The following is a 26,792-nucleotide window of genomic DNA, read 5'->3' as shown; positions in this document are numbered from 1 at the left end:
TACCTCTATAAAAGCTATATATATATATATATATATTTTAAGAAATATATATTTACACATATTAAACTTAGATTAATATTAAAAAATTTATTGGTTATCATATATTCCAGTGACTCATGATTAATTAAAGTTTTCTGGGCCTATAGATAGATTAATAAACATAAATTGCAAACTTTTAGTGGATTATTTAGGAACCATCATATATAACCTTAATATATATATATATATATTGACATGAGGTTAAAAGTGATATTTCCTTTATGCTATACACAAAATATATTGGACAAGTACATTGATTCAACTACCAAACAAAAAAAAAAAAAAAAAAATTGATATTCCGATTGCAATTTTTAAGTGTCACCAGTCCTCGAAAAGGACATTGGCAATGACAAGTTTTCTTTGGTTAGCGGTTCTTCATAGATTTCTAGAAAAAGTAAATTAAATAAAATAATTAAAAATTAAAGCAAAAAATTTGAAAATTCAACTTGAGCAAAAGGACCAGTCCTCGAAAAGGACATTGGCAGTGACAAGTTTTCTTTAGCGGTTCTTCATAGATTTCTAGAAAAAGTAAATTAAATAAAATAATTAAAAATTAAAGCAAAGGATTTAGATAATTGTTGCTGGTAATGGTGGTGATTTAAACAGTACCAGAGAAGTTCACAAGATAATGGGCCCGAAATTCATGCTAGGCCCGAACAAAACTGGGCCGCAACCTGACAGGCACCGATACAAGGTCACTTGATAAATTTGTAAAATTGAAAAGGTGAGACACGAATTAATAAATAGTACGGGGTCGAATTGCAAATAGAAGAAATATGGGACAGTTGTTCTACAGCTCTATACCTTTATTCAATAACAATCAACGGCCCATCCACCTCGTCCAATTTCTCTCACCCTCTCTTGTTCTTTCCCTTTCCCTGAGTGTTTGTGGAAGCTGCAAATGTATGAAGGATTAAAAATTTTCTTACAGAGAGTTTTGGCGGATGTTAACTCAACAAAAAATATTTTTATATAGCAGGCTAGGAAAAGGGGATATAAATTAGGTAATGTGTGGAGTTGAGATTGATACTGTCTATCACGTGTTCAAAGAATACTATGGGATCTAGTTGCTAGCCTTTGCCAGTAAGTGGTGATATTGATTGAACCAATGGAGAATTTCAAGTGTCGAGAAAATGGTGAATTTTTGTATCAATCCATCTCCAAAATCTTGTTTTAGAATATGGATAAGGGTTTTATTGCCATGTTACTTGTCACCTTTCTTTATTGCAGCTCGAATTTCAGAAATGAGAAGGTTTTTTGAAGTATGAGATCTTTTAACGAGACTGTGATAAATTTTTAAAAGTAACCAATGAATAATAATCATGTCATCAATCATCCCATTGGTGACAAATAACAAGATCATTTTTTTTTGGGTAATTGCATGTACATTCTATAGCAAGATTAGTTAGAGTATCTTAATGAAGATGTAGATTGTGAAAATAAATATATCACATAAGTAAAATAGACATTGTTTTAATGAAATTGCTTTTCTATCTTAATACCAATGAATGCCATATTGATGTGCCTTAGATATTGTCAATATGAATGTCTATTTTTGAAAATTCTGTTACGCATTTAAAAATTTTTTGAAATGTAAAATTTTCCTAAAAATGTCAACATTTTCAAAGAAAGAAAACAAATAATAAAATATATAATTAATTATTAACCATAGATAGGTTTTGTTTATATTACATTGGAGAACAATTTTAAATTTGATTATATATTTATGCCAAATAAATTTAGACAATATCAGTTTTCATGTCACATAAATAATAATTTACATTTATCATTGAAGATGCTACTATAACATTATTCTATAATGATGTTGACATGAATACACAATAAATTGATTTCGACTATGAAATATAAAATATACACCCTTCTTGAGGTAAATAAAAAAATACAATTTTGGTTAAGTTGATATTTAAACTACTAAAGTAATTGAAAAATACAATTAAAAATTAAAAAGATGTGCATTAAAACCAAAAAAATAAAAAATAAAAAATTGCATCTTAATTTCTTTGTGTAACTCTCCATTCTCTTGCACTATTGATACCGTCCCCCATTTTTCCACCATTTTCAGAGTATATGAGATTTTATTTATACTTTCCAGAAAATTATCCAACTAGAATTGCTCCTATTGGAGCACATTTAAATTCATGTTTGTAAGAATCCTAAAGCCAACAGCTTTCAAAAGATCTCGATTATTAATAGAGTTAGATTTTACATTTAAACCATCGTCGTTCCACACAGGCAGTATACTGGTTCATCCCTAGTCATTGCAATCTGCATAATCTACCTAGTATATTATTCACTAATCTTGTCTTTTTTTTATCTCGCATCTTCAAGCCTCACAGATCTTATAGTACACCCCCTTGGGAAGGTACACTTACCTTGGCGCCATCATACTTATTCACCCCTTTTCATCACATTCTGTCCCAGCGTATTATTAAATGATCTTGCGTTTTTTTGTCTTGAATTTTTCAAGGCTCACAGGTCTTATAATACACCCCCTACACTTCTAGATAAGTATAGGCTTTAATACCATCTATAACATCCAATTTCTCATCGTCGATATTGTCCTTCATATATCCACCACACTCCAGATGATATGAGATTTTATTTAGACTTCCAAAGATGCCACCCATCTTATAATTGCTTCCACTGAAGCACTCATAATTTGAGGGTTTTTACAAATCATGAAGCTAATTGCTCTAAAAAAGGCCTTAGTTGTTAGAGTGTGTATACTCTACATTTAAATCACTACTGTTCTACAACCGAACAAAGTGAAGTTGGACACATATGAGCTTTTCTAGTATAACAGCCTCTTAGTGCCTTTCACTCATCCACATTTACCTTGGCAACATCGCATTGATTCATCCCTGGTCATCACAATTTGCCCCATTATATCGTTCACTTATTTTGCCCTTGCTTGCCTTGTATCCTTTAGTCTCACAAGTTTTATCCTTTAGTCTCACAAGTTTTACACTCTATATGAATATGAAAACTACAAAATAATGCTAAAGATATTAAATAAATATATCAATATGTATACCAAATACCATGCATCAAAATTTTATTGGTTAATATATTATTATAACCTTATTATTGATAAGTAAACCAGATAAATATAACAAAATATAAACCAATCAAATATTGATACATGATACTTGACTCGTATCTTGATAATTTACATAGTATTCCTAATATTATTCAAAACTAAGTAGTATTTATATTTTAAATCTTTTATTATTAACTAATTAAATTAAATAATTACACGTTCTATATTAACTTATTAAGAATTAATAATAATGAAATACTTATTATATCGTTAAAATATTAAAGATAAATATTATAATATATTGAATAATATAATCGAATAAAATATAGATAGATTATATAAGTTAGTAAAAAATATTAAAAAAATAGTTAAAAGAACCGGCAAAATTCAAAAGTCAAAATTACTGCACATGTGACATGTGGGAGAGAAAGAAGTAGGGGCAGGGGAACTCTTATAGATGTATAGGGATAAAAGAGTAAATAAATAATCGAAAAATAAAATTTTGGAAAAGTTAGAAAACGTGCCTTGGCTGGGTCTGCTATTTAGTTATTATTATTGATATTATTTGTGAATTCCCATAGCATCACTAAAGTCAGATGGAATAGCCTTCAGATTGGAGTCATCAAAATAAAATTTAACTTTTCAAAAAAGACTGCTTATAGCTGTCAAAATAGCTAATCTATTGGAAGATCATGCATATCTCCCATTGGGTCTGCCTATGTTGTAAAAAAGTATAATATTCCAGATGCATATTAGCACGCTAGAGATGTTAGATTCCTCCAAATTAGATAATTGAACCATGATCAACCTAATTAATATTTACAATATATACCATCATCACATAAACAATAACAATATCAAAAGTTTATAAATGTCATTAGAAAAAATCTAATTAGGAAAATAATCGTGCTACACAATAAGAAAAATGGACAAGGTACCATTTGTAGTCAAGGAGACACTCTCCTCTCTTTTAGATTAAACAATTAATATACTCCGATCAAAAATCCTAGATCTGAGGGTCAACAGCCAAACTTGGTATATGAAATAGGAAATATTACGAACGCTGAAGTGTATTGAAAATATTTCCTATTTCATAACTTGGTATATGAAACAGGTGCCCCAGACCTAACTTGGGTCTGGGTGCAGCCTCTAGATTAGAGTCATCGCTAAGTGCTATGTTAATAAAGTAAAATGGAATAGCCTCTAAATTGGAGTCATCAAAATAAAAATTACAAGTTTTCAAAAGAGACTGCTTAATTTAGCTGCAGAATCAGCTAATCTTTTGGAAGATCTTGCATTCCATTGGGTCTGCCTTTGCTGTAAAGCAGTATTAATATTCTAGATTAGCACATGAGATGCAAGATTCTTCACCATGATTAACCAAGTTATATTTACAATGTCATCGTCACATAAACAATAAAAATATGAAAAGCATATAAATGGCATTAAAAAAAAATCTAATCGGGAAAATAATCGTGCTATCAACAACAAAAATGGATAAGTAGTATTTATAAATGTTAAATGAGTTGATCTAGCAGCAAGTTTATTCACACCGTAAAATTATGAGTTTCAAGCATACCCTCTTCTCTTTTAAAAAAAAAAAAAAAAAAATTATACTCCCGTAAAAAATCCCAACAAGTATAGGGGTCAACAGTCAACGACTCAACTTGGTATATAAAATAGGAAATATTAAAAATGCTGAAGTGCATTGATAAAATGAATGCTTCTGCAGGAAATGTTTTTTTTTTTTTTTTTTTTTTGAATTTTTTATGTTAACCAAGATGATGATGATGATAATGATAATATTAATAAATAATTAAATAAAAGAAAAGAAAATCGGAATTCATGCTCTCACTCATCAGTCATCACATTGCTCCATAAAAGTACTTAAAACTACCGATTGACAAATTAAATCTATTTAAAGTATTGAAGAAAACTTTTGAAAAATTGTTTCCGGGATGATATAGATCGGCCGGAAGGATGAGGAAGCGTTCTAAAAGACTGGTACTTGGAGGTGCAATTGCAATAACTTGCTTGCTTGCTTTTGTTCTTGTGCATGCTGCATTTTTCTCCTCCACCATCGATCCATTTGATACATGTAATAAATCATATTTTCAAATTTTAATTTTGTCGATGGACTCTTTTTTTTTTTTTGGTTCTAATTTTTCTTTCCATTTTTTTGCGCTGATTTTGAGTCTTTTGGAAAATACGAAGGGGAGCAGCAGTTATATTGGACTGGAAATATGCGCAACAGCAAAATTGATTTAGACACTCAAGTACCCAAAGAACTTTTCAGAAGACTAGTTACGGGTAAGTGCGCTCTTTAACCCACATAATTAATGCTTTATAGATTCTGATGGTTTTCTATTAGGACGATTCTAATCTAAGAATTCGTGTATGTGTATCTATGTTATATAATATAGTTTAATTTAACAATCGGCTGTCGGATCTTGTTAAAATTTTCAATGTAGGAGAAGATCAAATTCATGAGCTCGATTCCAGCGGTTTTTTCTGCCACTTGAACAATCACTCTGATGTATGTCTTGCGAATAAACCAGTTATGGTGGACTACAATAGATTAACAGTATATGTACCTTCCAATAAAACCCCAGAAATCAATCATATGATTAGGCCGTATGCTAGGAAAGACGATGAGAAAGCAATGGAGGATGTTACGGCAGTGAAAATAGTTGAAGGAAACAGTAGTAATAACAATTTTCCTGCAGCTTGCAAATTCAATCATAGTGTTCCGGCCCTGATCTTCTCCTCCGGCGGCTTCGTAGGCAACCCATTTCACGAATTCAACGAGATCATCATCCCTTTGTTCCTCACCTCTCACCATTTTCAATCCCATGTGCAGTTTCTAATCTCCGATTTCAATTCGACATGGTTCGGGAAATACAAAAGAGTTCTCGCGCATTTATCTCGCTACAAAGTCATGGATATGGCAAGGAAAAGAGTTGCTATCCATTGCTTTCCAGGAGCAATTGTAGGGCTCAACTACCATGGCTTTCTTGCTATAGACTCTGAAGAAATTCCCATAGGTCATTCCATGGCTGACTTCAGGAGCTTCCTCAGAGAAACATATAATCTGAAAGCTTTTAATGTAGCAGTAAAGCCAAGGCTGCTCCTTCTGTCTCGTAGAGGATCAAGAAGATTTATTAACGAAGGAGAATTGAAGAAACTGATGAAAGAAGTGGGATTTGAAGTCATTGTGGCGAGTCCTGAGGCAACATCAAATTTAGACAAGTTTGCTGGGTTGGTGAACTCGTGCAGTGTTATGGTTGGAGTCCATGGAGCTGGGCTTACAAATCAAGTGTTCTTGCCGGACGGCGCGGTGGTGGTTCAGGTGGTGCCGCTGGGAATAGACTGGGCCTCAACCAACTATTTTGGTGAGCCTGCAACTAAAATGGGGTTGCATTATTTGGAGTACAAGATTGAAGCAGAGGAGAGTTCACTCTTAATAGCTTATGGTCCTAAGCACTCGTTTATAACTAAGAGTGATCCTCTTAATGTATACTTGATGGGGTATAAAACTGCCAGAGCTGTCTATATTGAACAGCAAAATGTTATAATTAATGTGGTGAGGTTCAGGGAAACCCTTGTTCAAGCCTTGAATCTTCCTGGTGGAAGGTAATCATCAACTCCAATTCGATTTGCACAATGTGTATTATTATACATACGATACATATAATATGCATTAATTTTTCACAACACATAATAATGTTTATTTTGAAAGCATAAACATAAAGCTTAGATACAAATTTTCTTTCTTTTACAATGCTTCTTGGTGGACGCTTATTATTATTATTATTATTATTATCATTTTTTTATATCATTAATTGTAATAATTTCTAATCTATAAAGGAAGACGGTGAGTTTTTTAATCCCCATGGGGTGTGAAGAGCATACCATGTGAACCAGCTTCTTTTTTTGCTTGAAAATGACAATTTGTAAGACATCTTAACATCGAATAACATATGTCGGTATCCATACGATGCTAAGGATTTGGATCGTTTCATTTTTTTTTTTTTTTTAAATCTTTGTATGTGTCTGATTTCTCATTCTAGCCTTTCATTTCAAAACTATTTAATTCAATGGTCAAATAAAGGATATACCATTTAACATTACACATGATAATCACATCACTGTTTCGTCTTATGCGTGCCTTTTACATGATCACGAAGCTTTTTTTGTCAACTAAAAAACATAGGCAAACATAGTCAAGATTTAACATATAAAAAAAAGATTTTGAACTATAAAATTTATTAATATTATTATATGAAAATAGTTTTTTAATTATATCTTAATTATTAAAGATTAATTTTTCTCTTTTTTAATAAAATAAAACATATCATTTCAAAATAATTTTAAATAGATGGTCTTTTTTAAGGAATAAAATCAATTTTTATTTTTTCCTCCCATAAATTATAGAAAATTGTAATGTAATGATATTGGGTGTGGTACATCTCCCAACTTCCTACTCCTTTTCTGTCCAATACAACACAACCCTTCTGCCATAATCATTAAGGAATATGCAAAGTTTCTCCTTGCTTTCACCATTCCATACAAGAAATCAAAACTTAATTGCTTTTTTTTTTCTTTTTTTTTTTGGGGGATAAGTAAACTTAACTGAACCTTATCTCAGCTCTTTTAAGTTGCAAAAAATGCACAGTTACGTCCTCTCATCAACTTTAATCCTATTAATCTTCATGTAGTAATCGATATAAAAGTCTTTTTTTTTAAAAAAAAAATGTCCATTTATATCAAACAACTTGGAAATGATATGTTTTTTTATTAAAAAATAATACTGAATTTTCATTAATCAAGATATTATTAAGAAATTATTTTCAAATTATATTATTAAGAAATTTTATTTCAAAATTATATATTAAAACTCAAAATCATGTATGTGTTTTTTTTAATGGAAAAAAAAGGCTTTAATGATCATGTGAAAGACACATGAAATGAATTAAAATAGTCATATGATTATCATGTGCTATATTAATGATGTGCTCTTTATTTGCCTATTTGATTAAATGGTTTTGAGATAAAACGATAGGATGAAAAGTCAAGCAAAGACGAGAACCTTAAAAGACAAATAAAGGATCCTCATCCCACTAGTGAACGCAAGATAAATGAAGAGTTGGAATCACATAAAAAAAAAAAAAAAAAAACAAAAGTGAATACATAAATATTTTTTAAAAAGAATTTTGACTTGCTAAGTATATAAGGATGTGGATCTTTTATGCCTATTTTCTTGTTTTTATTCCTTTTCACTAGTGATAGAATTTTATTTTATCTTAAAAAATAATTATTTTTTTTTCTAAATTTTATATCATTTTAAAATCTTGCTACTTGTAATATGATCACCCGTGGTACCATTTAAGTTTGTTTATAGGAAATTGGACATTTAATTATCTATTATTTTTTATTCTAAAAATTCAATTTGAAAAAAATTATTTTAAACAACTATTTACATTGCCAAATAATATATGAATTTCATTGATAATGATGGTCATTAGTAGTGATAAATAACATTTTATTATTAATATTTTTAAATAAAATGACAATATATAAATATGATAATAAAAAAATTGAAACATAAAATCAAGATCATAAAGAAGTCTATGTCCTTAATATTTGTAGACATAATTAAATAATAAGATTATTTCTTTTTCAAAAGTAAAATAAAATATTCTTAGCTGCTTAAATTAAATAAAGGGGAAAAAAAAAAAAAAAAAGCCAAGCAGTCCCACGATTATATGCTCCCCCCACAAAAATGGGATCCACACATCAGATTTTGTGAGAGGAGCTATCTGAAATTTGCTGCTTAATTTAGAGCTGCACTTTGGTACATGTTAATTTTTAGTTTTAAAAAAAAAAAAAAACCAAAATTATGGTTTAGCTGATAAAATCATATTACTTTAATTTAAACAATTTACATATTCATATAAATTAATCAATTACAAAAAATATGGATGCTGTGTAGGTAGTTTGTTTTGGCGCTTCATGTTGTTGTTGTTGTTGTTGTTTGTTTGCTGCTTTTTTTAATTATTTATTTTTTATTTTTTATTTTTTTGGGTCTATTAACTTTGTGTTCAAGAGAATTGGCAGATTGTTTGTTTAAGGGTAAGCAATTTGAGTTCCACGCAGACAGAGAGAATAGAATAGGTATCTGTCCTGTTTACCTTGCGTTGTTATAGTTGTTACAGGTTGATCATCTGTGCAATGAGTGTGTGCTGTCGCAATTTTCCATTTATATTTCGGGCTGTTTTTAGAGGACTGTTACTTTTAAACAATGTCAAATGTGTGATAATATTAAATTTAACAGTTTAAATGTGTATTTCAAAAGTACACAGAAGATAATAAAAGTATATTTTGTTTAGAGACAAGAAATTGGTTAATTGAATTTTAATGCAAATTGGCGATTAAAATTTTGCTAACTTGCTTCTGTTAATTTTTGTATTCGAAATTGGTGAATTTATTTTATTTTTTCTTCCACATGATTTTAGCCTGGTTGAAGCACATGTTTTGAAATTTAAATTGGGGTGCTAATACTATACATGGATTTCAAGTGAAAAAGCCTCTTCTAGAAGAAAAAAACCCCGTAGAGTTTATTACTCAAGTTGGGAAAGAATGTGTCAATGTTACAATACATAGCAATTTGACATTTATTTCTAATACAAATAATATTTAATTATTTAATTCTGTTTTTCGCTAATGCTATTTACCAAACACTAGTAGAATTAACTCATTAGGTTTCTAAATATAATTTTTATAAATCAATTTTGTAAAATAAAAATGATAAATTAGATTTCGTATTTTATATGTCTGGTATTATATTTAAAAATATTTTATGAGAATGAAAATACTAAAATTATTTTTTCTATCGTAAGAAAATATCAAATCATATTTGATAAATATGAAATACGATATATACGTATATAGAAAAAAAATCTTGATATATGTTAAATATGATATATATCAATAAAATAAACATTTTTTAATTTACAACTAATATTTAGAAAATAGTTCACAAACATAATTTCGATTATGAGAGAGTAGTAGAGGGTTAGTTTGGTTTGAAAAATTAAGCCAAAAAAAAAAAAAATTTGTCATGTTGTATGTATTTTCATTTTTTTATTCATTTTTTTCTTTTCCTGCTGTACATTGACTTTCAAATTAAATTATATTCGTAGATCTAAGCATCATGGTTGTTTTTTCTATCAGTTGTTACTATAATAATTTTTTTTTGAAGAATATTATATTATTTTAATAGATTTCTATTTGAATATCTAGTAAGAGATAAACAACCATGAATTACGGAAAATTAATGAATAAGTTAATGCTTCCGGAGAAGTTACCAATACAAAATGAATAAAATAATAAATATTAATTAGCTACAAACCTCAGTACGCTCTATCAAAATACCAATGTTTGAAAATTTCAAAGGCAAATGAACTATGAAAAGCAACAAATTGCTGAAATCTAACAAGCCTATGGGAATAGACATTTCAACTACCAGAAGTGGGAGATTTTGAGGCTATCTGTTCTTCATCATCTCCGTTTAAGCTGTTTCAAACTACAAAAATAGACCAAGGATGGGAAAGGAGTACAAAAGTCATGTCCTTGGTGTAACTTCAATAATTTGCCTGCTTATTTTTACTCTGCTCTATGCTGCATTTTCTCCTGCCTATATTAATCCATTTGGTACTTGTAATAATGCCTACTTTTCTTTTTTCTTTCTTTGTTCTGGTTACATTTGTAGTTCAATAATTTGGTCAAATTGCTAATTTGTAGTTTCTGTTTTCTGCAAATTGATATAGCTAATTTTGAGTGTTATGAAAATGAAGGGAAGCAGAACCTGTCCAATTGGAATGGTGGAATTCATAGCAGAAAGGTTGATCAAGAGGCTCCCAAGTTTCTAATGAGAAGACTAGTTAGAGGTTTTCTTTTTAAGCATTCTTATTATTCTGATGTGTTTTATTTGCTTTCAGATATAACAGTAGTTTTTTAAGTCTACCCATAATTGTTTGTGTTCATTCATGTAATTAAGATGGTTCTTCAATTATACATACAGGAGAAGATCAAATTAGGCTCGAATCCACTGGTTTTTCATGTAGCACTGACCTTCATTATGAAGTATGTCTTGCTAATAAACCTGTTGCAATAGACAACAGTGCATTAACATTATATGTTCAATCCAGTGAGACTCAAGCTAAGCATATGGTTCAGCCATATGCCTTAAAAGATGATGCCACTGCAATGAAGGCTGTCAAACCAGTTCAAATACTTCATGGAAAGACCAATCTGCCCACTTGCAATTTCAATCACAGTGTCCCGGCTGTGGTGTTCTCCTCCGGCGGCTTCACCGGGAACCTTTTTCACGAATTCAATGAGATCGTCATACCCTTGTTCATCACCTGTAGCCATTTTCAATCCCATTTACAGTTTGTCATTACTGATTTTAAACCCTGGTGGGTTGAAAAATACAGCCGAGTTCTATCCCGTTTGTCTAGCTATGAAGTTATGAATCCAGCAGTAAATGGAAGTGTACATTGCTTTCCAGGAGCCATTGTTGGGCTTAAGTACCATGACAATTTGGCATTAAACTCTTCTGATATTCATGGAGGGTATTCCATGTTTGATTTCAAGCAGTTCCTCAGGGAAGCATATGAACTGAAACTCAAGGATGTCCCCATGGCAGAGAAACCAGTGCTGATTCTTATATCTCGTAACACAACAAGAAGGTTTTTGAATGAGGATGAAATGGTGATAATGATGGAAGAGCTAGGCTTTCAAGTATTTGTTGCAACGCCTGACATGATGTCGAATTTAGAAAATTTTTCCAGCTTGGTGAACTCATGCAGTGTCATGGTTGGAGCCCATGGTGCCGGCCTTGCCAATGCAGTGTTCTTGCCTGCTGGGGCAGTTATGGTGCAAGTGGTGCCACTGGGGCTAGAATGGGCTTCAACTAACTATTTTGGAGGACCAGCAAGTGAAATGGGGTTAAAATATTTGGAGTACAAGATTAAACCTGAGGAGAGTTCATTGTTGAGTACCTATGGTCTAGATGATCCAGTCATTAAGGATCCCTATTCTATATTTTTGAAGGGGTATTATGCTGCTAGGGCTGTGTATGTTGATGGACAGAATCTAAAGATTAATGTGACAAGGTTCAGAGAAACACTTTTTGAAGCAATGAAACTTCTTGTACATCCAGATCTTCTAAACTGAAGCGAAATGGGTTGGAGATGGTATCTGTAATCTGTCAATACAACATTTTATGATTTCATTGCACAGAAAAATTGTAGAATAACTAACAGAATCACGGACAACAGTGGAACCAATCCTCCCAATTCTTCCTTTTCTATGGTTGAGGTCATGTGTATATATTTTGAATGCATAGAAAGTATGTTAGCCAAACTTAGTAGAACAGTGAGATGGAGTTTTATTATTGAAGTTTACTTTCCAACCTTGACTCATGCAGTCACACTCACCAAACTGTTCTGGCATTTGGTACTTACTTTTTCAAAGATATTGTTAATGTTTTATCTAATCAACTAGCCTCAAAACCAAATTATACCAACTCACTAGGGAAGAGAATACCCTATAGGAAATTATGAGTCTACCTTGGGTTGTTCTAGAAGTAATAGGCTCATTTGTGCAAGGCATGTTTGCTGCAACAATTTCCCATATTTCAGTGCTGTTTTTAAAGGACTCGTACTTTAAACATAATAAAGAAAAAGAAGCATTGCTCCAAATGATCCATTTAAATTTGGTAGGTGCATGATGGGGCTAATAGGCATAACAGTGGTATATCTCATATTGTTGAAAACAGATGAACAACATCATATAAGCTAATCAGTGAGCATCAAATAAGTAGCAAAACTTTCTGCATCTTACAAAGAAAAGCAAATGTGAATTTAATTAATGATACAAAACATTTATCATGTGAAGGACCTAGATGAACTGAATTAAACAAAATGTGGATTTCCTTGTTACACAAGAGCCTTTACCTGCGTTTCCCTCTAATCTGATTTAAGAAGACAGATTTTTGGTCTATCATTTTATATCATGTATAATTCAATTGACGTATAACTCGCTAGTGAAATGTTAGTAAAAAAGAAAAAAAAAAGTTGCTATTTATTTGGTATAGAAGTACAATCTAATTTTGGAAAGGTCATGGACTTCTAATTCACATAATTTAAAAAAGCACAATTCCAATCCATAAAAAGCAAAAATCATACCTAAAATTATAGCTTACCTACAAACGAAATGTATAACAAAACATAAAGTGGGCATTACAAAGTCCCTATGCAGAAGATACACTTGCAATGAAGGAAAAGTAAATATTTCAATTTAATTCCCAACAAGTCTTGGTCAGAACGCGTCCTGAAAGAGATCCTAGTAGTCTGAGACTTTCAATTTCCTATTCATTCCTAAAAATTTCCCAAGCAGCTTTAGAAGTAGTTGCATTCAAAATGTGATAAAAGGCACTCTTGCTTACACCTCTGTGTATAAGATGCAAGGCCATTGCGTATTTTTTCCTCTTCTCTTTTTGATCTTCCTTTCAACAATACCCTGATTCCACTATCTCCCATAAATCTACAAGTATGGTCTCAATTTGGACGCTCCAACATATACAGGTGATATCTGTAATATCAAGGATTGGTACAGTGATAGAAGAGTATGTGAAATTGGTTTTGCTGCTACTTGTAGCCATTGCCTGTAAAACCAGGAGGGAGAAAAAAAAAAAAAAAAAGGCTGTTGTTAATTTTGGTGGTATTTTTAGTATACAATAACAGGTTAGGAAAGGTCTATCCATTTTATAGATAGATGATTAAGATTATCTGTTGTATGTGTCTCTTTGTTGCAGGTTATACCTAGCTCTAGATTCTTATCATTTCATGCGTAAATCTTATACTACAGTAATAATTGAACAAAGAGATGTATATCTTGTGTTACAGTTATAACAGAACAAATTTGACATTTTGGCCTTAGAAAATGGTTCCCCTAAAACTATATCACGAACATATTTTCAAGCATGAGAGAGTGGTAGAGGGTTAGTTTGGTTTGAAAAAGTAGGCCATAAACCAGAAGATGAAACTTTTTGTCATGCTCTCTATATATTATGATTAATTTTTAAAATTATATTCCTCTTCCTGCTGTCCATGTATTTTAAATTAAATTATATTCTTGGATCTAAGCATCAGGGTCCTTTTCTCTACAGGTTGTTACCATAGTCTATAATAGTTAAGAAAGTAAACAAATCAGGTTACACTTCTATTAGTTATACTTTATCTTGTTATTTCTAGTGTAAATAATACATAAACAACCATGAATTCGGAAAATTATTATGTAAGTTAAAGCTTTCGCAGAAGTTACCAAAACAAAATGAATAAATTATGAATATTCAGCTGCACACCTCAAGATGCTCCATCAAAATATCGGTCGTTGAAAAATTCAAAAGCAAATGAACAATGAAAAGGACGAAATGGAGGTAATGATGGAAGAGCTAGGCTTTCAAGTAATTGCTGCAACACCTGACATGATGTCAAAATGTCAAATGTGGAAGAGTTTTCCATCTTGGTGGACTCATGCAGTTTCATTGTTGGAGCCCATTGTGCCGGCCTTGCCAATGCAGTGCTCTTGCTAGCTTGGCCGGCTACGGTGCAAGTGGTTCCTGTGGGGCTAGAATGGGCTTCTACTCGCTATTTTGGAGCACCAGTAAATGAAATGGGGTTAAAATATTTGGAGTACAAGATTAAACCTGAGGAGAGTTCATTGTTGAGTACCTATGGTCCATATGATCCAGTAATTAAGGATCCCTATTCCATATTCTTGAAGGGATATTGTGCTTCTAGGTATGTGTATCTTGATGGGCAGGATCTGAAGATTAATGTGATGAGGTTCAGATAAACTACCCTTCTTGAAGCAGTGAAAATTCTTAGACATTTTAGATCTTCTAAACTTAAACCAAATTGGTTGGAGATAAAATCTGTAATCTGTCATTTACCATCTTAAGATTTCATTGCACAGAAAATTATAGAATAACCAACAGAACCACTAACCACAGTGTAATCACTACTCCCAATTCTTCCTTTTCTACTGTTGAGGTAATGTGTATTTTTGAATAATGCATAGGAATAAGTAAGCTAAACATAGTCCGGGTTAGGTAGAGTTTTAGTATTGGGTTTTCCTTGCCAACCTTGACTCATGCAGTCATGATCACCACACTGATCTGACATTTGGGACTTTTTACGACTGTATTTTTCAATGTTTCATTTAATTAGCTAACCACAAAACCAAACCAAGCCAGTTCACACGAGAAGAGAGTAGCTTATAAGAAATTTAAGTGTCAACTTTGAGTTACTTCTTGTTGTTACAGGCTCATTTGTGCAATGCATGTCTGGTGCAGCATTGTCCCATATTACAAGGCTGTTTTTTGAGGGACTCTACTTTAAACAGAATCTAATATAACAGTGAATTGCATTGCTCCAAATGGTTCGTTTCAATTGACAGTCGCATGATAGGGCTAATAGGGTTGTTGAAAACAGAGGAGCAACATCATATCTCATCATATTCTTGTAAGACAAGGCATTGAGCACCGGAGAAGCTACATAACTAACGTTCATGCATCTTTTACACTAGACTGAAGAAAACACCGTTGCTGTTGTAACTTTAACAAAGGATAAGAAACATTTTTTCACATGAAGGGCTTAAATGAATTGAATTAAAATTTAAAAGTACGTGTGGGTTTCAAAATTACAGAAGTGAGGTTATGATAAACAGATATTAATAAATTGAATGTTAAATTGAATGTTAATCCAAATTGGTGAATCAAATTCGCTTTCTTCTGACATATTTTGATGGATTGCATTTTTCTTTTTTAATTCCAATTTGGTTAATCCAATTTTTTCTTCCACATGATTTTGTCTGGTTTTGATGTTCTGAAATTGAAGGGAAGCACCAGAAAAAACGTCATATATAATGAGAGTCTTGCAAGGTACTAAGCATCAATGAAGCTGCATAATTTTCTGCATCTTTTGCAATACACCATTTTTTTTAATTTTTCTTTCTGATAAATTGGGGAGAAAGGATTTTAGCATCAAAATTTGATTTCGGAATATTATTATCAGTGATCATTGTCATCCAGGATGAATTAATCTCAATTTTCTTATCTTTTTTTGGTGTCCCTATCCTTATCCACTGATGATATTACAACCCTTATCAAAAACATTAACAAAGAAATAAAACAAGCCAAGTAACAAAAACAGTTATATATGTATTGTTAAAAAGTGAATTCGACTCTATATCATATTTGGAGAGTTAAATTCACTCTTTATTTCAATTTCAAGAGTTTGTTGGTGATTCAACTTTCTAAAATAAAGAAGATAAAGAGGAGTTAAAGAGGCTGATAAAGGGGCTCTTGGAGATGCTCCAAAAAGACCCATTTTACAAAAACAAACCATTTTTGTCATTTGATTTAAAATATATATATAAAAAAAAAAACCAATAATTAGATATCTACTCAACTTGTTTATTAACCAAACACTTAATAACTAGTAAACTACTAGTCTTTAGTTTTCTCAAACCAATACCGAAGGCCGCCACCGCAGTCATGTAAGTCCTAAACCATGTACCAACACCTCCAAAAGCCCACACATAGCCCCCCATCCCTCAAAGTTTCGTCTCCAAGACCTGACAAGCACAACACACTTGGCCAACCGCCACTTCAACTATGTACATAAAATAAGCATATTATGAGGCTCATGATATTTACAGCTCCTTTATTTCTTGGTTCTGAAACAATTCAGTAACTTTGAAAACGTAGTTTCTGATAAATCAGGGGCAGGGATGGGGAAGGAAGCTAAAAGCCTGTTCCTCGGTGCAACTACAAAAATTTGCTTGCTTGCTTTTGTTCTGCTTTATATTGCATTTTTCCCCTCTGATGTTGATCATATTGGCACACGTAATAATACTTACAAATCCTATTTAGTTTAGAGTTTGGCGATTTTTCTACTTCCAATATTTTTTTTCGGTGATTTTGAATGATTTGAAAATGAAGGGAATCAGCAGCTTGCATACAATTGGAGTGGGAATATAAATAACAGAGTGGTTGATTATTCAGACATTGAAGTACTGCAAGAGCCTCTGAATCTTCTTCTATTTAGAAAACTGGTTAAAGGTGACAGCTTTAATCCACATAATGCTCAACGAGTCTGATAAAATACCTTGATCTTTTATTTTATATCATTCAAATAACAATTGGCTATTTGGTAGTGTTCAGATATCCATATACAGGAGAAGATAAAATTTAATGGGTTTGATGCCAATGGGTTTTTGTGCCGCTCAGACATTCACTCTGAAATATGTCTTGCAAGTGAACCAGTTATGGTGGACAACAATGTATTGAACCATATATGAACCCTCCATCAATAATACCCAAGTCAAGAATATGATAATGATTAAGCCATATCCTGAAAGACGATAGCTTAGCAATGGAGGCTGTTATACCACTTATTTCAAGCAGATTACAAAAATCTTTCTGCTTGCAAGTTCAACCACGGTGTTCCAGTTTGATCTCCTCCTCCGGGGGCTTTACAGGCAACCTATTTTACGAATTCAACAAGATCATCATCCCCTTGTTCCTCACCTTTCACCATTTTCAATCCCATGTACAGTTTCTATCAGATTTTAAGCATTCCTGGGTAAGAAACTACAGTACTTGCCCATTTGTCTCGCTAAAAAGTTATGAATATGGCAGATATTATTGGTCCAGGAGCCATAGTTGGGCTTAAGTACCATGACAATTTATTCTTGAACTCTACAATGATTCCCATAGTACATTCCATGTCTGACTTCAGGAGCTTCCTCAAAGAATCATACAATGTGAAAGCTTACAAGGACGTTCCAACAATGGCTGTAAAGCCAAGGCTGCTTCTCATATCTCGTAACGGATCAAGGAGCATTACGAACGAGCTTGAATTAAAGAAACTGATGGAGGAAGTAGGAATTCAAGTCATTGTGGCCGAGCCTAAAACGACGTCGAATTTAGCTAAGTTTGCTGGGTTGGTGAACTCATGCAGAGTTATGGTTGGAGTCCATGGAGCAGGGCTCACAAACCAAGTGTTCTTGCCTGATGGCACGATGATGATGCAGTTGGTTCCGCTGGGACTAGACTGGGCTGCAACCAACTGCTATGGTGAGCCTGCAACTAAAATGGTGTTGCAGTATTTGGAGTAGAAGATTGAAGCAGAGGAGAGCTCTCTGTTTCGGGACTATGGTCCTAATCACTCATTTATAACTAAGAGCGACCCCATTTCTGTGTACTTAATGGGGTATACAACTGCTAGAGCTGTTTATCTTGATCAGCAAAATGTGATAGTTAATTTGTTGAGGTTCAGGGAAATCTCAGTTCAAGCATTCAATCTTCTTGGAGGCTTATCAACTCCTTCAATTTGAAGAACAATGGTTGGATATATACACACATTATATATATATATATATATATACCTATACGCCATAAAATAGAACGTGAACTTCTAGTGCTACATTGCTTTATTGCTTTTGCAAATATATAGCACTAGAAGTTCACGTTCTATATTATCGTGTATGGATATATATATTTATTTTTAGTTCAAGTAGCAGGTGAATTTTTTTATTGTTTAATATATGAACTCAAGTCAGAATAAATGTAGAATTGAAACAAATACTTTGACTTTGTAAGTAGCAGAAATATTGTAGCAGCCCATGTGAGAGAAGTTAACATTAAGTTGGTACATAGGAAGCCCACGAAAACAATATATATGTTTTGGTCATGAACATATAATTTTATATTCTTCAACAAACAGGGGTGTCTTTATCTTACCCATTTACAATTTGATTAATCGCAGTGAAGTTAGTTACACAAGTAAACAAATGTTTAAACTAGACTTTAACCAATATTAGTATTAATTCGACCTGCTTCGTCAGCTTTACCTAAATATTAAATCGTCAAGCTCTGCGTATTCCTGATTTTGACCCATTTAAAAATAATAATAATAATAATTTGAGAGCTATCATTTTTTTATTATTTTTTTTAATTTTTGGTGATGTAACTTGCAGCTTTGACTTTTGGCTAGGAAGATGTACAATAACAAAATTGCAGAAGATTTTCATTAGCGAATGGTGAGAAAATTGTTTTAACATTTTACATAATATCAAATTAATTTGCAAATAATATATCAAGATAGAATGGTAATTATTTCAGTTTGAAATACTAGTTATAAGAAGTCAGAAAATCAATTTTCATTTTAAATGTTTTCCACCTTCCGCAGGATTCCATAAGCATCAGGTTGTTTCCTATAGGTTGTGTCCTCAAAGTCATCTATAGTTGATGTAAATCTAAGTTTGTAAGAAGAAAGATTCCTAAGCTTCCAGATAAGTTCATTGAATAACAAAAGAATAGATAATCAAAGTACAAGCAACCATTATGGACAATTAAAAAAAAAAAAAAAATTGTATACATTAATGCTTCAGCTGAAGTGACATATACCAAAAATTAATAATAATGATTAAATGAATAATATTCAATAATGCAGTTGAAGTTGCTCTATCAAAACACGAGTTTTGAAGTTTTCAAAAGTAATATGAACACTAAAAAAAAGTAAACAGATAAACGTTTGTTGTGATCTAACAAGTTTTGGAATAGACGCTTCAACCAGAAAAGAGAATCTCTGAAGCTATCTTCATCATCTTGGTTTGATGTTTAATAAACTACAAAACTCGGGAAAAGACAGATTGAAGGTGGAAATGGGGAAGGAGTGCAAAAGCCTGGTGTTTTGCCTGCTTACTTTTACTCTGCTCTATGCAGCATTTTCCCCTTCGTATATTAATCCATTTGATACATGTAAATATATATTCAGTTGCATTTATAATCCAGTAATATGGTCAACTTGGCAATTTCAATTCCTGTTTTTTCCAACTGTTGTTGCTAATTTGTTGTGCTTTTCTGAAAAATGAAGGGAAGCAAAGACTGTCAAATTGGAATGGTGGTAACCAAAACAGCATAGTTGACAGAGGAATTGAAGAGAAAGATGGCCAGAAGTTTCTCCTGAGAAGACTAGTTAGAGGTTTGCTCTTATATGCGCTCTCCATTTGATATTGGTTTACTTGCTTTCATATGTAATTGAGTTTTAGGTGTCTACCAAAGATTTGTGCAATTCATGTAAGGTGCCTCTTCAACTATACATACAGGAGAAGATCGAATTCGTCTAGACTCCACTGGATTTTCATGCAACTCTGACTTCCATTCTGAAGTATGTATAGCCGATAAACCAGTTATAGTGGACAATAATGAACAAACAATATATGTTCCATCCACTGAGACCCAAGCCAAGCATATGGTTCAGCCATATGCCTTGAAAGATGACCCCACTGCAATGAAGTATGTCACACCGGTGAAAATACTTCACGGAAACACTCATCTGCCTTCTTGCGATTTCAATCATAATGTCCCGGCTGTTGTTTTCTCCTCTGGTGGCTTCACCGGGAACATATTTCATGAATTAAATGAGCTCATCATCCCCTTGTTCATCACCTGTCGCCATTTTGGATCCAATGTACGGTTTGTCATTACTGATTTTAAACCATGGTGGGTTAGCAAATATAACCGAATTCTATCTCGGTTGTCTCGCTTTGAAGTTCTAAATCCAGCAGAAAATGGAACTGCACATTGCTTTCCAGGCGCCATTGTAGGGCTTAAGTACCATGACAATCTAGCGTTAAACTATTCTGAAATTCCAGGAGGGTATTCCATGTTTGACTTCAAACACTTCCTCAGAGAAACATATGACTTGAAGCATAGGGATGTGCCCAATACAGAAAAACCAGTGCTAATTCTTATATCTCGTCCCAACTCAAGAAGATTTTTAAATGAGAGGGAAATGAAGGAAATGATGAAAGAATTGGGCTTTCAAATCATCGTCGCAACACCTAACAGGATGTCAAATTTAGACAAGTTTGCTAGCTTGGTGAACTCGTGCAGTGTCATGGTTGGTGCTCATGGTGCTGGTCTTGCAAACTCCGTGTTCTTGCCATCTGGAGCGGTGATGGTGCAAGTGGTGCCGCTGGGGCTGGAATGGGCTTCAACTAACTACTTTGGAGGACCAGCAACTGAAATGGAGGTAAAATATCTGGAATACAAGATTACAGCAGAGGAAAGTTCACTATCAAGTACCTATGGTCCAGATGATCCAGTCATTAAAGATCCCGAGTCTATATTCCTGAAGGGGTATCATGTTGCTAGGGATGTGTATGTTCATGGGCAGAATTTGCAGATTAACGTGACGAGGTTCAGAGAAACCCTTGTTGAAGCAATGAAACTTCTTGGCCGATATGAGCCTCTAAAATGAAGTAATATTGATGGAGATCGTATCTGTCACACAAATTCAGGATTTCATTGTAAAAAGAAATGCAGAATAACCAGAGTTGATAAACATGGTAACAATATAATCAATCCTAGAGCATCCTTCTCTTCCTTTTCTTTGGGGTGACATATTGTGCAATTTCAATGCATAAAAAAAGAATATTATTAGCTTTATAGGAAGTTGGCAGAAGGCAAAAGAAATAATATAATCAGCTCCATACATAATTGGCTTCCGAAGGGTCATTGCATAATAACTCTTCTCCACTGGACATTTTAGAGTTCTCGTAGAAAAATATGTTCCAGAAATCATGAGCCTAAAAACAAATAACAAAAAAGAAATGGAACGAAAATAACTCGATTATATACAATAATCATAGAAGACTACACTGAAATTGCTTTTACCATTCCTACCAAACACCAATTACATCTAGTATCAAATGGCTGATACAGTCTGACAAGAAAAGCCAGCTTTTGAGTTCTTTTAACTGTTACCGGGTTAATCTTGCAAGCATCCATAAGTGGTAAAGCAATTTCCCACATTGAAGGGCTGTTTTTACAGTTTAATCACTTTTGAAATTATAAGGTGAAATACAGAATCCCATAAAACCATGAAGCATTCCTCCCATTCATGGATTTCAAATGTGGGCATAGGAGTGTATGTCTCGTATTCTTGAGGTCAGTGGAGCAACATCATAAATAACCACATTCTTGCAAGGCACTGATCATCAAGGAAGCTGCAGAACTTTCCGCATTTTTTATTTTAGACCTTTCATCTCCCATCATAAAGAGCACACTCTCTGTAGTTGCAACTTGAACTGATGATACGTAACCTTTTTCATGTGAAGTACCTGGATTGTTTTCAATTCTGCAATTTATAGCAATAGTATACATGGGTTCCATATTATACAAGAAAGGACAAAAGCATATCCATAAAAAAGAGAAGGCAAAGCATGAAAATAGAAATGAGGGACAAAGAATTAGGTATGGTCTGGTCAAGTACATAAATCGCACTTAAAAGCATCGTCTGAAGTTACAAAACCACATGAGAATAAGTTTCCCTAAATCTATAGCAAACAAGCAAGAAAACTAGGGATGAAAGCCTTTCAAAGAAATACCAAAGAACCACCATCTTGTGATTGATATTTGCTTAATCAAAAGTCTTCAAACCCAGATTTGGGAAAAAAGAAGGTAGGCATATCCCAATATTTATCTATTGGGCATTGTTGGATGCCCAATTACATGTAATTCATGGGATATTTTGCCCGAATTACACATAATTGAGAGCCAGGCAATGCCCCAACAGAAAATTTCTGGGCATATCTCATACCAAATAAAGCGACCAACAATTAAAAAATGTAACTTAACCTCTTAGCCTCTCAAATCCTTGAGATGATTTAATCTCCAACCATAATTTCTTGGAAAGCATATTGATGAAACCAATGTAACTCTCCTCCTGACCTGACCAAACATATATACGAACCCTGGATCTTGAGGAATACTATTCTCTATCTAACTTCCTAGTCAGCAGTCACTGCTATCCAGGATTAGAAAATGAAACACACACACACACACACATATAAATATATATACATGTATAATTTTGCTACGGTAAGCTAGCATGCTTACCTTATCAATAGCATATAATGTTTTTCCACATCCTGCAACATGTTGGGGGATGTATAATTTGTGCAAATTATTTCCTATATCTGGCAACATGTTGCGCCGGACGTAGAAAAACTTTACAAGGGTTATATGAGAGCAAGACTGTAGATATATGTACAATTCTGCTATAAAATGCATTTGAGCACATGTTTTATAGCAAAATTTTATACATATATATATATATATATATATGTCAGAGAGAAACACTACTCAACAACCTTAGACACAGATGAGCCATTCCAGTAATTAGAAGAAATGAAGTCTACAACGAAGACAAGTACTATTCATCGCTCTAAAGCATTTCTCAAAATAATTGCTTCAATACCACAACTGGCAACTGATATATTTAAGGATCTACTAAATCTGCCAAACTAGTAACTCAACACAAGTAACCAACAATCTTTATATGCACATAGACTACGTATAAAATAACACTACGGATAAGAGTAGATTTTCTAATTGTTCTACCTGCTGAATTGCATTTTTCAATTGCTGATTCGACATTTTTTTAAATGATTTTTCATTAAAGGATGACTACTATAAATTCAACTGTTTGATATTGAAAGTAAAAGGAGCATATGTCAGAATATGGGTAAGGCCTCAAGTATGAAGTGTCAAGAACAAGTATATTGCATACAATGAACTATTAGTTTTATCTGAGTTTATCCTTTAAACAAAAGCCTTTGAAGACATCATGCTCCATCATGCTAATTCAAGAACAACAATTTACAATTTTACACTGTATTCTAGTTCATCTGAGTATGCCAATTGCGTCCCCCACACATACCTAATATTACACACAAGAAAGTCAATGTTATTCCAGTTAGAAGTACATACCAAGTGCACATCAATAACAATAAGTCAGATAAAGAGTAATATTATCTTACAGAAATTAAAAAATGTTGAAACAATGTTAAAAGAAAATAACAGAATTAACCAATTGAAACCTAATTTCATATTTACTTAGACAGTATTGGCACATTCCAAGTCTTTTAGTTGATGATAAAGTAAGAAATCATACTTGTAAATCGGTTTGGTCCATTTCTTCTTTCGACAAATTTCATGTAACTTGTGTTTTGCTCCTTCAATCTCGAAACATCCATCAACACCAGCAACATATTCAAAGAATTCACCTTTAACAGGTATTGCTTGTGGCAACTTATGCAAAGCTAACTTAGCAGCATTAAGCTTAGCAATCTCCTTTTTCTCAGCAGAACCCGAGGCAACGAAGTTGCCATCGATATGAACACTGGCTATGTTTTTTGACCCGTCTCTCCAATACTTAATATCAACATGCTTACCCTGCTTCTGGCAGAGCTCGAACAGCATTCTTACCGGTTGGGGTTGCTTGTGCAAGTCCTCGTACGTAATTATAGGCTCCAAAAGACCCCTGAAGATCTAAAATGTATACAACAATTGCAACAACACGAACCCTTGAACTCTCATCTTCCAAATTCATGGAAAAATCAGAAAACAAAACCAACTAATATTTTGAAATCATCTAAAAAGACAAGAAGAAAAGGCAGGAGAAAGAACCTAAATACACACCACCCATAATCTTTGCAGATCAAAATTGACATCGACATAAACAGCAGCTGCTATAGACTCCACAATGTCAGCAAGGATTTTTGGGGCTTTTACCGATCCACCATATACAACCATTTCATCTTCTTCACGCACAGCTTTATCAAACTCTCTAACCTATAAAAACATCAAATAACAATAATAATAATTAAAAAAGAAAAAAGAAAAAACCCATTTTTCTTGGTGAATGACAAATAAAAAATGCAACCTTTTTAACAAAAAGTTATTTATCCTACATTCAAAGAAGAAAATTTTAAATCAAATACCCAAAAAAAAAAAAAAAAGGGAATGATGAACCTTATCGTCAAGATTGGCAACATTGCGGCGAACGTAGGGATAGAGGCCATGGCGAACAGCGACACGAGCGAGCTTCTCGGTGCTAATATTAGCAGAGCGCAGAGAAGTTAACTGGCCGGGATCGAGCTGAGGGTAAGCAAGGAAGACGTAGTTACTAATAGCGAGTCCAATAGCGGCGTCTCCGACAAACTCCAGGCGCTGGAAATTAGAAAGAGAATCGGAGCAGGAAGAGTGAGTGAGTGCCTCCTCAAGAAGCCTCTTGTTCTTGAAACTATACCCTAATATCCTCTCCACGGCCCGCACCGACACCTCCATGTCCGGCGATGGATACACCACATCGTTGGGCTGTGCAAAGCTTCTTCGGCCCAAATACTCCCAATTGAATTGGGCATCCATTTGGGATGGAGGTGGGGGATCTTACTTCTTCTTCTTCTTCTTCTTCTTCTTCTTTTTCTTCTTATGTCTCTCTCAGTCTCGGAGAGTCTGTGAAAGTGAAAGGCTTCGTTTGTTTGTGATGCTGAAGGAATTTTTTGTGTGTGAGGGCGAATCTAGTACGACGGCGTTTAGGTTAGCCGCAGCATTCCATCCAATCACCACACTCTCTCATGTCTCATGTATGTATACTTTTTCACCATCAACATGCAGAGAAACACTTGAAAAACGGTGGTTATAATTTTTTTTTTTTTTTTCCTTTTATCAGGTTATTTATTTGTTTATTATTTTTGAAAGTAACCCAAATTCTTTCATTACTAATTTTACATAAAAAAAAAATATATATATATATATATATATATTATATATAGAGAATATTTACACTGCTCTTCCTTCTTTATATTTTATAACACACCCTTTTTTCTTCTGGTAATTATTTTATTTAATTAATTATTTTTAATTGGTTTTACTGCCTTTTCTATTTATTTTCGCACATTTATATACTCTACTCTTCCTTCTTTATATTTTATAACACTCTCTTCTTTTCTTTGTTGGTATCAGAGCCATAAGTGTTCCGATTTATATTTTGTTACTTTCTTTTAGCTTAATTTGTTTATTTCTTTACTTTAATTTTTGAATATTTATTTATTCAATTTACTCTTGCTATATTGCTTTTTTTATTCCTTGCTGAACTATAAATACAAGTCTGAACTATAAATTCTAGGAGATGTCTGAGAGGATGTTGATCTGAGAGGTTTAGGAAGAAGAAGAAATGATATGTGCAATAATAGATTTAAGTTTATAAAGCTTTAAAAATTAAATTTTGAAAATTGATAGATTATTTAGATCTAATTCTTCTACTAGTTCTAGATTAAGTACTAGTTCTAGATCATCACTTAATAGAAATCAAATATCAGACATAGTCAATGAAAAACATTATAGTTTTTCTTCTAATGAAACAATCAATCATGATTGGAGTATTCCTCTAGTATCCCATAATGGAATTTATCATCGCAAAACTTGGTCTTTATCTTCATTTAAAAGTGAATCACATATTAAAATGGTTGAACAACAATTACACAAATTAAGATTAGAAAATGAAATAAAAAATCTAAAATTAAAATCAATTCACAACACTGTACATGTTAGTCAATCTCGTTACAGTGACAAAGATATTCAATCAACTCAATCCTCTACAGCTTCAAATTTCATATATCACCAATTAAACACACTAACTACATCATTCAAACCTAATTGGAAATAATTAAATCAAGAAATGATATCTAATAAAATTCATGACAA

The 26,792-nt window shown here is 32.8% G+C and overlaps 5 protein-coding genes across 7 annotated transcripts; 4 read left to right on the top strand and 1 right to left on the bottom strand.

Moving 5' to 3' along the window:
• The first annotated feature begins 5,190 nt into the window (after nucleotides 1-5,190).
• Nucleotides 5,191-6,804, top strand: LOC132800380 (alpha-1,3-arabinosyltransferase XAT3-like). Its single transcript, XM_060813919.1, has 2 exons — nucleotides 5,191-5,410; nucleotides 5,572-6,804. The coding sequence occupies exons 1-2, from the start codon at nucleotides 5,344-5,346 to the stop codon at nucleotides 6,735-6,737; spliced, it is 1,233 nt and encodes a 410-aa protein (XP_060669902.1). The 5' UTR covers nucleotides 5,191-5,343; the 3' UTR covers nucleotides 6,738-6,804.
• A 3,900-nt stretch (nucleotides 6,805-10,704) lies between these two features.
• LOC132800446 (alpha-1,3-arabinosyltransferase XAT3-like) lies at nucleotides 10,705-12,340 on the top strand. The gene is made up of 3 exons (XM_060814113.1): nucleotides 10,705-10,813; nucleotides 10,930-11,049; nucleotides 11,184-12,340. Exons 1-3 carry the CDS (start codon nucleotides 10,705-10,707, stop codon nucleotides 12,338-12,340), a joined length of 1,386 nt encoding a protein of 461 aa, XP_060670096.1.
• A 5,526-nt stretch (nucleotides 12,341-17,866) lies between these two features.
• LOC112490660 (alpha-1,3-arabinosyltransferase XAT3-like) lies at nucleotides 17,867-18,352 on the top strand. Its single transcript, XM_048467980.1, has one exon. The coding sequence runs from the start codon at nucleotides 17,867-17,869 to the stop codon at nucleotides 18,350-18,352; it is 486 nt and encodes a 161-aa protein (XP_048323937.1).
• A 1,326-nt stretch (nucleotides 18,353-19,678) lies between these two features.
• LOC107432492 (alpha-1,3-arabinosyltransferase XAT3) lies at nucleotides 19,679-21,627 on the top strand. Its single transcript, XM_016043639.4, has 3 exons — nucleotides 19,679-19,997; nucleotides 20,113-20,220; nucleotides 20,345-21,627. Exons 1-3 carry the CDS (start codon nucleotides 19,853-19,855, stop codon nucleotides 21,499-21,501), a joined length of 1,410 nt encoding a protein of 469 aa, XP_015899125.2. The 5' UTR covers nucleotides 19,679-19,852; the 3' UTR covers nucleotides 21,502-21,627.
• A 227-nt stretch (nucleotides 21,628-21,854) lies between these two features.
• Nucleotides 21,855-25,623, bottom strand: LOC107432503 (ribonuclease 3-like protein 2). 3 transcript variants are annotated; one of them, XM_016043651.4, is made up of 4 exons: nucleotides 25,059-25,617; nucleotides 24,726-24,878; nucleotides 24,199-24,575; nucleotides 21,855-22,380 (listed from the first exon to the last, which is right to left on the bottom strand). In XM_016043651.4, the coding sequence occupies exons 1-4, from the start codon at nucleotides 25,452-25,454 to the stop codon at nucleotides 22,206-22,208; spliced, it is 1,101 nt and encodes a 366-aa protein (XP_015899137.1). In that variant the 5' UTR covers nucleotides 25,455-25,617; the 3' UTR covers nucleotides 21,855-22,205. The 3 variants fall into 3 exon arrangements, with proteins under 3 accessions (XP_015899137.1, XP_024934679.1, XP_060676035.1); XM_025078911.3 differs by having other exon boundaries at nucleotides 22,218-22,363; nucleotides 25,059-25,621; XM_060820052.1 differs by lacking the exon at nucleotides 21,855-22,380 and adding an exon at nucleotides 23,785-23,964 and having other exon boundaries at nucleotides 25,059-25,623.
• Nucleotides 25,624-26,792: the final 1,169 nt, after the last annotated feature.

This window comes from Ziziphus jujuba, chromosome 1 (genome assembly GCF_031755915.1).
Source record: "Ziziphus jujuba cultivar Dongzao chromosome 1, ASM3175591v1".
Classification (NCBI taxonomy): Eukaryota; Viridiplantae; Streptophyta; class Magnoliopsida; order Rosales; family Rhamnaceae; genus Ziziphus; species Ziziphus jujuba.
Note: the sequence above shows the minus strand (reverse complement) of the source record. Positions and strands in the feature narration are given on the sequence as shown.